General features: G+C 52.2%; 1 protein-coding gene across 2 annotated transcripts in view; it reads right to left on the reverse strand.

Annotated features, from left to right (window-relative positions):
* Window positions 1–160: 160 nt before the first annotated feature.
* Window positions 161–12,803, reverse strand: part of EMP2 (epithelial membrane protein 2) — a 30,137-nt gene continuing 17,494 nt past the window's right edge. For both annotated transcript variants that reach the window (XM_027613595.2, XM_027613596.1), the window contains exons 2-5: window positions 8,541–8,671; window positions 6,285–6,375; window positions 4,046–4,192; window positions 161–2,577 (exon numbers count right to left, since the gene is read on the reverse strand). In XM_027613595.2, coding sequence (XP_027469396.1) covers window positions 2,390–2,577; window positions 4,046–4,192; window positions 6,285–6,375; window positions 8,541–8,618 — 504 coding nt within the window. In that variant the 5' untranslated portion in view covers window positions 8,619–8,671 and the 3' untranslated portion in view covers window positions 161–2,389. The remainder of the gene's footprint in view (window positions 2,578–4,045; window positions 4,193–6,284; window positions 6,376–8,540; window positions 8,672–12,803) is intronic.

Genomic DNA, 12,803 nt, shown 5'->3' on the forward strand with positions numbered 1-12,803 from the left:
ATACAGAGCGTCCGAGGACTCCGATGGGCACAGACACACAACCTACAGCAGAAAGAATGTCGGGGGGTGGGGCGCCACAGGGAACGTCCCCGATTTTCCCGTATTTAGGTCTGAATATACACATTCACTCAGAGCAACAAATCAATCCTCCAAACTCATCTGAACAGAGACCCAAAGTAATTTTAATGCAAATAACAAAACAAGTTAGTCTGTCTCCATCCATAGCCCCTCCACACAAGAATTACAGTACTTTATATAAAAATGTTCTAATAGGCGCAAAGTACAGTTCCTTCAAATACAGTTGTTACGAGTAACACGTTTGGTCCTAATATTTGCTTCTTGGATGTCTCAGCTAAGTGTCTGTGTTGGGGTTGTCCTTGAGTAGCTGATAATAAGCACCGAGTGAGGGCTGGTTCTACCTACAGGTAAGAAAGTTGGACAGTTTCCTCCCGGACGCAGGTCAAACCACCGGGGCGGGGGGGCGGGGGGTGCCTGGCACATGGTAAGCACTGAATAGTCTGTTGAAAATGAACGAATGAGTGAATGAGCGGATGGAGAGAAAACCAAATCCTGTCCTGGTATCTGTAGCGGCCCTACATCACTCAAACCAGGCATCTTTCCAGTGCCACGGGACCCCGGCTGATGAAGGTCAGGTGCAGAAGCACGTACATGGCACCAGTGCGGAGACGGGGCGGGCAGGTCCCACACGCAGCCTCAGCGCACATCCCCAGCAGCGCGCTCAAAACACGGGAGGCTACAGACAGCGAGGTGCGGAGAGCTTTTCCACAGGCCCTTCCCGGGGCCACCTGCCTTGCCACATGCTTGCAGCGCTTCCACCCCTAAGGGCAAACTGCCCATGGCATCCTGCAGGCCGGCCTCAGATCGCCGGGAGCGCTCTTCACCCAGACCCTGGCAAAGCACGTTCCCCGAGGGGCAGTGTGCACGCTGAAGTTTGAGAGCCATGGCAGTCTGGAAGCTTCTCACGGCTTCATTTGCAGTCAGGACCCCGGGCCCCCCCCCAGAGAAGTGTCCTCTGGGGGTAACCCAGACCACACCGCCAGTAAAGGAGTGGTATTTCAGCCCATCTCGCTTTCGAACCCGTGGTTGTGTTCTCTGCTGCCTTCCCCATGGTGTGTGATTACTTTTCCTAAGCTTTCCATCTGCCTCCCTCACGGGATGGTGAGCCCCAGAGGAGAGAGACTTGTCCCCGCACAGTATCCCCTGTGCTGGGCATGCACCAAGCCCTCTGCAACTTACGCTGCTGAATGAATGGTGGGTGGGTCCGCTGAGGCTCTAGAAATGGGGGTCAGGGGAGGCCGGCCAACCTTAGAAGATAGGGCGGGAAGAGAAGCGCTGGGCCTTCCCACTTAGAGGAGGAGGGAGGCAGCACCCCCAGGCTGTCTTGCTGTGGGGACACGGGGCCCAGGCTGCTACCGGGAAGGCCAACCTGTGAGCAGCTGTGGGAGAGACGGGGAAGGCCGGGGGTGATGGAGGCCAGCAGCGGCCAGCACGTCGCCATCTCGACATGATGAGATTTTTAATACTTATGAGGCAGTTCTGCTCACATGGCCCTGGGGCCCCGGTCCTCAGCTTCAGGGCACCTACGCGTCACCAAGGAGCTGGTTAGAAATGCAGGTGCCCAGGCCCCATCTCTGAAGACCCTGATCCCGTGGGTCTAAGGAGGGCCCCTGTTACTACGTTTGCTGGGGATCGCATGCTGAGATTCTTTGCCTTAGGGTGAGCCTAAATCCGACCCCAGGCTAAAGATCACCTTCCCTAACAAGGGAAGCAAGCAAGTAACATTGTTGGCAAAGGTGGGTGGCACTTTCTGGACCCAGCCCATTACGGGAGGGTCGGGGCTCTGGTCTGGATGTAGACACAACAGCAGGGGCAACACCTGTTTCTCACATGGAACTTGGCTAAACATCTGAGGGGGCTTCACCCCTACCCCACCTCCAACCCTAACACAAAGAGAATGGGGAGGGGAGGCTGAGCTGGGCGGGGAGGGGCTCGGTGTGGCTCATACCTAGGAAGGATGCCCCCCGAGACCTGGTGTTCTTGGTCTCTTCTCACATCACATCACATCCCCACGGTCAATAAACATCCCGTTGAATGTTTTCGGATTTGAGCATTGCTGGATTTGGGGCTTTGTCTCTTGGAGACTTTCAGATGGGCAGGAGTTCCGAATCCCAGCCTTCATAGTCTTTCTCTGATCTCAAGAATGCAAAAACTCTTCTCTCTCTCTCATTCTTTTTTTTTTTTTTTTTGGCTTTTAAAGGAAACAATATGTTTGCTAGAAAAACCACACACAAAAATATTGATTATATACAAAACGGTTATCTGAATGTGGATTTTGTACTGCAGCAAAAGCGACCTAGCTCCTGGGGTTCTATTTGCGCTTCCTCAAGATCAGGTACATGAGGCCGCTGATGAAGGTGAAGGCAAAGGCCACCCACGCCAGGATGAAGGAGTAACCATAGCTGCCATCCAGGGTCAGGGCGTATAATCCCAGGTTGTTCCTGTGAAGGTCTTCACGCCGGTCTGTATATATGGAAGCCGCGATCATGACACACAGGCCTGCCGAAAGCAAGCAAATAAATAAATCACAGACCATGTCACAGCGTGCGCCACAGCGCGAGGGGACCATGGCTGGAGGGGAAGACACACTTAAGCTCTGATTATTGGCGGGTATTTATTTTAGTCCATGGGAAAGATCACGGCCAATATTCCGTGGCAGGTCATGGCTGCCCACCTGGATGGCTTCACTTCCCGCCTGTTGCTAGCTGAGCCCGATTTTGCTTGGGTAGCTGGATATCCAGGCCAGGGGCTAAGTCATAACTGGTCTAAGCCATGGGTCAGCCAGACAGAGAACAGTTTAGGGTCTGTGCACCACATACGATCTCTGTCCCAACTACTCAGCTCAGCCGTGGTGGCGGTGGCGGTGGCGGTGGCGGTGGCGGCGGCGTGGACGTAGCCACAGGCAATATGCGAATGAGCGAGCGGGGCTACGTTCCAGTAAAATGCTATTTACAAAACAAGGCAGTGAACCAGATTTGGCCCGTGGACCGGACTCTGCTAACCACCCCCCACCTCCAGGCAATCCTGTTCCTGTTTACTTATAACAGTTTATGCGGCGCCTGGGTGGCTCAGTCGTTAAGCGTCTGCCTTCGGCTCAGGTCATGATCCTGGGGTCCTGGGATCGAGTCCCACATCGGGCTCCCTGCTCGGCGGGAAGCCTGCTTCTCCCTCTCCCACTCCCCCTGCTTATGTTCCTGCTCTCACTATCTCTCTCTCTGTCAAAAAAAAAAAAAAAAACAACTTTATAACAGTTTATGGATCCACATGTGTCCCAGTTCTGGCCACAGAAAAATCCTTCAGTGAAAAATATTACTCCCTGGAAAGAGAGAGATGGGGGTGGGGAGGAAGCGTTTTTTGTTGCTGTACTTTCCCTTGTTTATTGTTTCAGATACTGTTATGTCGGGAGGAATGTGTGGAGCTGCAGCAGCCTTTTAGGGGCCATGAGGAGGTCATCACTGACACTCTGAAGATGAGATCATCAAAGGATCAAGTGGAGGTTTCTTGACGCTGCTGAGCTGCCAAACGAACAATGGCACCTTCCACCTTCAAGCTTTTTGTTGTATCAGAAAAGTAAAGGTCTTTGTGGCTGAAGTCACTGTTAATTGGATTTTCCTCTTACTTGAAGTCAAAAGCATCCTGAGTGAAGCACCAACGGACGTTAGTGGCAGGATGAGGTCAAGTACCCTGATCTTCCTTGGGGACCCTGTGCCTCTTCCCTCCATACCAAGATAGCACGTTCTTGATGGCAACTCCTACTTAGCCTACAGATCCTGGCTCAGGCTTCATGTCTTGGGCACGCCTACCCTGACCCTCTAACTAAATCCAGACTCTGAGGTAGAAAATGTCCTGCCACAGCATGGCGGCTGGCTTTCCTTTCCAAATCCTCACCCGCTGCACTGCTCTTGGCTCCTACTTGAGGCGGCTGGGAAGGGAATGCTTATTCCAGGAAGCCCGTCCTTGTACTTACATGACATGAGCTGGATGATGGAGGTTAGCACGAACCTCTCTCCCTGCTTGAGGCGGAAGAGCTGGAGCACAAATATCAGGAAGGCAATGCAGCAGAGAACGGTGGACAGGATCATGGTGGCCTGGACCGCCTGCATCGTGGGGTAATCTGTGGCGAGAGGACGAGAGCGTGTGACTGAGGACCGCAGACCCCCGGGCCCCTCAGGGGGACACAGTGGCAGGGACAGGTCCAGAGCGGGGACGACAGGAGGCAGAAGTACGTCTGCACAGTATGAGCACAAGAACAGCCAAGGGTTCGTCCCAACATCCCCTCCCCCACAGCGTCCCTTTGTGCACCGGACCAGATGGTCCCCACCGTCCTTTTCTGGAAAATGGAGCGAGAACCACCTGCTCTGTCATTCTTCTCAGTCTGGGTATTGCCCCCAGAGGCATGGCTCATGGTTGGGGAATTTTTCTTTTCTTTTTTTTTTTTTTTAGAAGCACAGCCCCTCAGGTTCCAGCCTGGCAGATTCTGGTTCGGGAGGTCAGGATTAGGGGTCTCCAGAGGGGCTCTTGGGGATTTGGGGCTCACGGGGCTGAGTGACCTTCAGAAAGTGCTCTGTGGACTACCTAACACCCCCCTGAAAAGAAGACAGTTAGCCTTGTGACTGCTACTTAGGAAAAGAGAAAGCAAGGCTTCTCAGATTAGCCTTGGAGAGCGGGGCTCAGCAGAGGAAAGTCTCAGCAGAGAAAGGAGCCAGTCCGGGACAGAGGACGCTGCACGCGGGAAGGACAGAGCAGAAGCCACATGACGGAGGGCACAGAGAAGGGGTCAAGTGCACAGACTGGAGCCCCCTGCATGGTTCAGTCTCCTCACCTGAGACTCCTCCCCACCGCATAGGCAGGGGAAGTACAAGGAATTCATTCAGGGATTTTGGGGGTGCTGCAAAGAGGGGGAGTCCCATGTAAGGGCTGAATGTTATCACCAGGACGCAGCTAAGAGAGGTGCAGGGACAGTGGCCAAAGTTGCACAGGGAAACCTAAGAACGAAGCTTCTCCTTCTTCCCCAATTTTGCCTGAAACTGACCAGAGGGAAGTGTAATTCCTAAGTACTTCCTGAAATGCTTCGAGCGACGGATCCTGGTTCATCCTGGCTGCACGTGAGGGTCACCCACAGAGCACCTAGGCCCTCGCCCCATTCCTTATGTTGAGGAAAGAAACCCGGCCCCCCCGCACACAAATACACATTGTACGACTCCATCTATATTAAGTCCAAGAACAGACTAGGGTGACAGAAGTCAGAAATGGTCGCCCTCAGGAAAGGGCTCGCGGAAAACAAGTGGAAATGGGCCCAGGGGAGCTTTCTAGGGTGATGGGAAAGTTCTCTATCTTGCTTTGGGTGGTGGTTACGTGGCCGTACATATAATTGTCAAAACTCTTTAAGCCGAGCCCTTAAGGAGTACGCAGTTTCTTGTTCGTGAATTATAGCTCCGTTAAAAATAAAAATCCAGCATGCTACACAGAGAGGAAATAAATCAGAATCTCTGGTGTTGGAATCAGGCATGGGGGTGAGCGGGGTAAGGTTCCCCAGGCAAGTCCAATGTGGGGCCAAGGTTGTGACCCTCTGGCTAAGAGTGGTGTTCTGCACATTTGCCCGATCTCAGAAATCACCTGGGGGCTTGTTAAAAATACAGATTCCTAAAAAATAAAAAACAGACTCCTCGACCTCTCCCCCTGAGATTACAGCCCAGTGGTTCTGGGGCGGGCACCAGGAACCCGTATTTTGAATACCCCAGGTGATGGTGCAAATATGGATTGCTGCGGACCGCTTACATCTCCGTAAAATCCCTATTATCGAAATCCTAACCCCCAACGGGATGGCATTGGGACATGGGGCCTTTAGGGGGTAACCAGGTCACGAGGGCGAAGAACTCGTGAATGGGATGAGTGCCCGGATGAAGAGACACAGCAGCTGGTTCTGCTCTCTGCCCTCCACCATCTAAGAAGAAGGTGGCCGTGCACAAAGCAGGATGAGAGGCCTCACAGGACACCAGATCTGCTGGCACCTGTGAGGCACAGAAGCTCTGCTGGGCCCAGAAACAGAGAAGGGAAGGGTGTGCACCCCTAGCCCTTGGCTTCTGCACACCCCTCCTGTCTCCAGCTTGCACTGAGCACTCGGCCAGGCCCCTCCAGGTATGAAAGCAGAGAACAGGGGAGCCCTCAGCCTGAGCTAAGGTGTTCCGTATCAGCTGGGCACTCACCCTGAAAGTTCGCATCGATTTCTGTACAATTCGTGTTGTTGACACACACTCTCCAGACATCTGCAAAAAACTCTTCTCCTACCCACCAGGCCTATAAACACAAACAGAAACACAGGGAGGGGCTCTTGGTTAACCATGGAAACACTGACTTCTACTCAGGCGCGAGGCACAGTGGTAAATCAATATTCGGGACCAGCGCTTCTCCATCTGCCACGTGCATGCGAGTCACCGGGGAGTCGGGTTAAAATGCAGATTCTGATTTGAGAGGTCTGGAGTGGGGCCTGGGATTCTGCATTTCCAACAGGCTCCCCCAGGAGACCCATGCTGTGGGGCGGCTGAAAAGTAAGACACGGGCCGGGGGGCCAGGGGGCCGGGCCCTCCCAGGGCGTAGGAGCGCGGGTGAGGCTCAATGGGTGGTCACAAGCGTGCACGGTGGTAAATCCACATCAACTATAGGGGCGATGTCAGAGGGGTGAGAGAGGCTGAAATCCAGGGGCAAGGCCTGGTACAGAGGGAATGATCAGAAAAACTCTCCTGCTTTCAGTCCGATCGCATGCTTCCTCTCTGGGCTTCTGCAGCTCCCTGCCCCCAGTGGGCCCTCCTTCTGCCTTCCTATCCACCCAAAGACAGGAATCTCCCCCTCCCATCCTCCAGCAACCGACGTTCATTGAACTCCCACCATGTGCTGGCTACATGTCAGGCGCAATTCCTAACTCACAAGGACACCCTCTGGCTCCCTGACGGGCAAACACAAGGCCTGTCCGTGTCTTCTCGGAAGTGCACAACACAAGCACCCAGGGGTACCCCAAAGGATTAACGGGTGCTGGGGCTGATGGCTTTTCTGCCCCTAATGTCTGTCTGTCCCTTTCACCCTCTCTGGGACCCTTTCAGGATCCCTTAGGGGTAATCGCAAGGCACAGAAAAAGGAGACTCTGAAAGAACACTCACTACCGTTTATTTCACCGAGCGCGGGTCCTCTGGATAATGACAGGCCCAAATACTTGAAGCCACAGCTTCAGTGTGATCTCTGCCCTGGCCACTCACTTCGAGAACCTTCAGGAACCCAAATGGATCACTGCATTTACCTCCCTTACGGGATCTAGGGTCGGGAGTGGTTCGGATCCCAGTTCTGCCACTTACTGCTGCATAAAGTCCACAGCTGTCAAAACTGCCCTGAGGCCCAGTTCCCTCATCAGCAACCGGTGCCGGAAGAGGGCCGATCTCGTAGGCGTGAGCTGAGGACCAAAGGAGATGATGCACATAAAAGGGCCTAGGACCTGGCCAGAGGGAGCTCTCCCTAAGTGGCAGGTGTTGTGATGGTCTATGTTGTTGCGGGATGATTAATCAACAGGAGTCCTAGATGTAGGCAGAGATGGTGCCCCCTCGTGAGGTGTACTTGGGGGCTTCTGGAGCAGTGTTCCTGACTCTAAATGCCTCTGAGGTTGAAATGATCAGGATTGAAGCCAGGCCTTTGGGTCAAGGTGGGGGCCATTGAGGACCTCTGGTACAAAGCTTCATTTCCTGCCAGGGGAGATATTAATCTATACCAATAGGTCATTTATCAAATGCATTCCTGCCATATGGCTGCAAACTGGATACTTAAGTAAAAAGTTCAGTTTTTCAGGGGAGCATGGGCCGTCGCTAGGGAGGGCATGGCGAGGTGACTATCAATTGGGTTCCTGATTTATAAGAAGAAGGCAAAGGCAGGAGGGGCAGCACCTGGGAGGGGTCACCTGGGGGATCTTGGGCAGTGGTCCTCAACTGAGGGTGGTTTTGCTCCCCCTCAGGACATTTGGCCGTGTCCAAAGAAATTTTTGGTTGTCACAAGTCGGAGTAGGAGTGCTTGCCGTCTAGTGGGCTGGGACCAAAGATGCTGCTAAGCATCCTACAGTGCACAGGATGGCCCCAGAGCAAAGCATAACCCAGCCCCAAATGGCACAGTGCTGAGGTTGAGAAATTTATCTAGAGGAGGGTTGAATCCAAGCAGCATCCTCAAAGAGCTTTCTACACCCAAGGTACCACACCAGGCTCTGTGGGGGAATCAGGGATGTGAGAAGCCAAGTCCCTGCGCATCCAGACCTAACCATGGGGCCCTGCAAACCTCCACATATAGGCCGAGTCCTTGGGCCTAACCCGTGATGTCTCCACAGGGAGGACAACCCAATACCCTAATCACCTTGGGGAAGTTCTCAATCCTGCTTCTATGGACTGCAGGATGCAGGGGTTGTGGGATGGTCAGAAGGAAAAGGGACTTACATTGTCGATGGTGGCGACGAACAGCAAAGCAGCAGAAGTGATGTGGAAGACAATGATGAAAGCCAGGAGCACCAACATTTTCAGAGGGCGTGGCGGGGCGAGGGGTCACGCTTAAAGCCCAGAGAGAGATGCTAAAGGGGGTGCAAGAGAGAAATACATTCGTCAATGGCAGAACAAAATTAAATGATAAATGGGCAATTTTTTTTAAAGATTTTATTTATTGGACAGAGGGAGACACAGCGAGAGAGGGAACACAAGCAGGGGGAGTGGGAGAGGGAGAAGCAGGCTTCCCGCCGAGCAGGGAGCCCGATGCGGGGCTCGATCCCAGGACCCTGGGATCACGACCTGAGCCGAAGGCAGACGCTTAACGACTGAGCCACCCAGGCGCCCCCAAAGCAGGCAATTTTTAGTGGGGTTTTAGAAAATCAAAAACCACGGCGCCTGGGTGGCTCAGCTGGTCAAGCGTCCGACGTTTGATTTCTGCTCAGGTCATGGTCTCACCCTCAGTCGGGCTCCGCACTCAGCAGGGAGTCTGCTTGGGATTCTCTCACTCTCCCTCTGCCCCTCCCTGCACTTGCACTCTCTCTCTCACTAAATAAATAAAATCTTAAAAAAAAAAAAAAAAAAGAAAATCGAAAACTGCTCTTCTCATCATTCCTCCCCTGGAGAGACTTTACCGGACAAAATCTGGCCCGAGGAGATGCTCCTTGTGGCATCCAGATGCCAAATATTCCTTGTGGAGGACAGGTGAGGACCAATTCAAATCCCGAATTCAGAAAAGCATTGCCCCTCTTCCGAGGGGCCGCTGCACGCAGGCGCCAGGGCAGGAAGGAGCGGCTCTATATGTCCTAAAAGGCTGCTCCCCAGCCCCCACCCACCAGGCAATGGTGGCCATGCCCTGGGGGGCTCACAGCCTGGGGGGGCGGGGAGGCGCGGAGCTCAGTCCCAGTATTCAGAATCCCAGCAATGGTGCCTAACAAAGCAAAATCAATCTCAACATGAAACTATTTCCTAATGATATGACCATTTGTCAAATTAATCCCCAAGCACCCCTTCTCTTGACATCTACCCCTATTTGAACAACATCTAACCACAAAATGAAGACACAGTGAACGGCCTACAGCGGCTGGTTCATTTCCCTCTCCCAGGGCCTGGGAGGACTGCATTTCCCAGCCTCCCCTGCAGTGAGGGTGGAGCCTTGTGACTCATTCTGGGCAATGGGCTGCAAGCAAGCCTGGCAAGAGCAGAGGTGAGTTCTCCCACATCCCTCCCCTACGAAGTGGCCGGCATGGTGCAGCCACAACTCATCGAAGCCTCCCACTTTGGACAGATACTGTGATGGACAAATTAAACCTCTGGGTGTTAAACCACTGATATTTGGGGGTAAATTTTTTTTTGCTATGGCTGGACAGTCTGAATAATATGCAGTAGGAAGGGACTGCAAAGTAAAATTGGAAATCTTGTAAAAGAACTGGGGTTGTGTCTGGTTTTGAAAAGTGACACTGGAGGGCTCCTCAGAAGTTGCCGAAGGCATTCATACACGAGGGCTTGACCTCCCTGACCATGCTTACTCTCACTCATGGGACTCATTATTCCGTCATGGGGACAGACGCTCGTGGGCTCACACAGGGTGACTCCATAAGACCCAGGACTCACTAACAACCAGCCAGGAGCCTCGGCTGCAGAGCTCAGCCTGAGCAGTCCCAGCTGTGATTCTGCACATCATCACTTAGAAGAACCCAACGAACCAGCTCAAAGATTCTTTCAACTCTTTTTAAAGGGACAAATGCTCCTTTATTTATGCCTGCATCATCTTTTTTTTTAAATTATTTATTAGAAAGAGAGAACGAGTGAGGGGAGGGGCAGAGAGAGAGTGAGAAGCAGACTTCCTGCTGAGTGTGGAGCCAACATGGGGAATCAATCCCAGGACCCTGAGATCATGATCTGAGCTGAAGGCAGATGCTTAACCTACTGAGCCACCCAGGCGCCCCACACCTGCATCATTCTTAACTGTCATCATAGGCTGCCCCCAAACAGACACATTTCTGACCCTTGTCAAAAAGCCAACCTAATCAGGCAGGGTCATAAACACCGGGGTGATAACAGACCTCATATGTTATCCAGGTCAGATGACACAAAAGCATATGGACACATAAATAAAACTTTCCAGAAGAGTGGGGGAAAAGGCTGTAACTCAGTTTTCTCCAAAGTGTGGAATTCAAATGCTATAGGGCATGATTTTGGTTGGAACATTGATTGATATGGCATTAAATAACACTGAACCACATAGTGAGAAAGTCCCCATTCTAATCCTTCTGAGTCCAACAAGGAAAAAGACCCAGTTTGGTGCTAGCCTGTCTCAAACAATTGCCATTTAGAGAAAAGAAGAGAAAAGGGAAGGGGAAAGGGAAGGAAAGAAAAAGGAAAGGAAAGAAAAAGGAAAGGAAAGGAAAGGAAAGGAAAGGAAAGGAAAGGAAAGGAAAGGAAAGGAAAGGAAAGGAAAGGAAAGGAAAGGAAAGGAAGAAAGAAAACTTTAGGCAGGTCACAGTGTAGCTAGAATTTAACAATGTTGCTTAGATTTTATTACATTTATTTTTAAGGTTCTTTCTTTTTATAAGAAGTAATGCTATTTATAGACAAGTTTGAAGTTTTAAAAGTGAGTCATTTAAGAAAACTATTATGTAAATAAAAGGACGGGTGGCCTTCAGTGTTAACAAAAATCCTGAGGGTGGTTCTCAAATGCCTAAGGTCTGGGAGGCACTGCTTTAACACCCGGGAGTGAGTTCAGCTGGAATCCCAGACATTAGGAAGGAGCTCCTGCAGAGAAGACAGTAAGTTTTTACAAGAGGTCTTGATTGAGTCCAGAGAAAGATCGAGGGGCATACAGATTGGTTTGAACTGGTAGATGTCCAGGAAAATTAGGGCAAGTAAATGCCAACTACCTGGTGCTCCCCCATGATGATGCCTGGATCTCCCGTAAAAACAAAATGGGGGTAAAAAAATAGAACTTGTGCTCCTAGGACATTGCTCGTGACCTCACCAGAGGCTTTGGAGGAAATTATTCATAAGTAGAAGAGATCCCCTGAACCTTTAAGAGGGACCCTTTGCTCCTGCATCTTTACACCAATTGTCCTTCTAACCACTATGCCGGAGGCCACTCTCCTACTTCCCTTCCTCAGGGCACCATTCTTCAGGTTTCCGTGTGGAGGTAACTGCACCAGAGTGCCACTTCGGGCCTCATGCCCTGCCCCTCACTCACTCCTTCGCTCCTGATTGGAGGGGGCATCCAGCGTCCCCTTTCCGGATTGGTGGAGCTCAGACGTTAAGGGCGTGCTGCGCAGCGCTGTGCTCCTCCCCACACCTCCTCCCTAGGCGGGGGAGCAGGAGAGTTTGCTCGCTGGGAGCCCTCAGTTTCCATTTCCTGGGGTTGGGGGGGGGCGGTTTTCCCTGCGCTGCTGGGGCGCAGGGTGTGGAGCGGAGAGCCCATTCTCCAGCCTAGCTTCTCTCCCCACCAACAGCCCTCCAGGATCATTCTCTTTCAGCCATTCCACCTCACTGCTGGAATGGCTGCCGGGTTGGTGTTGGGTTGTGTGGCTCATGCCACAGTCTACCCGCTGGTTCCCCACTGATGGCCATCGAGGTCCTTTCCGAACATTCTGCTACTTCAAACTACACTGCCTGCGGACATCCTTACATTTCTTTCTTTTTAAACATTTTATTTTTAACTATTCTCTACTCCCAGGATGGGGCTTGTTGAACTCCCGAACCTGAGATCCAGATCCCACGCTCCACCGACTGAGCCAGCGAGGCGCCCCCCCCCCCCACACTTATTTCTCTGCACACTTGCATCAGTGTATCTGAAGGGCAGATTCCTAGAAGTGGGGGTGCTGGGTCGAAATATATGCACTTGTAGTTGATTTTGCTTTTACTTTTTTTTTTTTTTTTACTCAGTTTAGCCTACCAGACACTTGGTGCTATGCCATCCTCCATCCTCAAAGGTGACCTACTGGACCAACTGGTGTGCATGGCCTGGAGCGGGGGGTGGAGAAGACTCCATGTCACTTTTTTGACTTATTCCCACCCATAGTTCCCCAGGAAGTGTAATCCGGGGCTCTACACACCAGCCTCTGCCATCTCCTGGGTCCTTCCCAGCAGAGCGCCCCTTCCCACGACACACACCCATCTTTCACCCCTGCACCCTCTGCGCACCCTCTGTGCACCCTCTCGGGAGACACTGAAGAGCACACAGCCCCCTGGGCTGGG

Source organism: Zalophus californianus, chromosome 10 (genome assembly GCF_009762305.2).
Source record: "Zalophus californianus isolate mZalCal1 chromosome 10, mZalCal1.pri.v2, whole genome shotgun sequence".
Classification (NCBI taxonomy): domain Eukaryota; kingdom Metazoa; phylum Chordata; class Mammalia; order Carnivora; family Otariidae; genus Zalophus; species Zalophus californianus.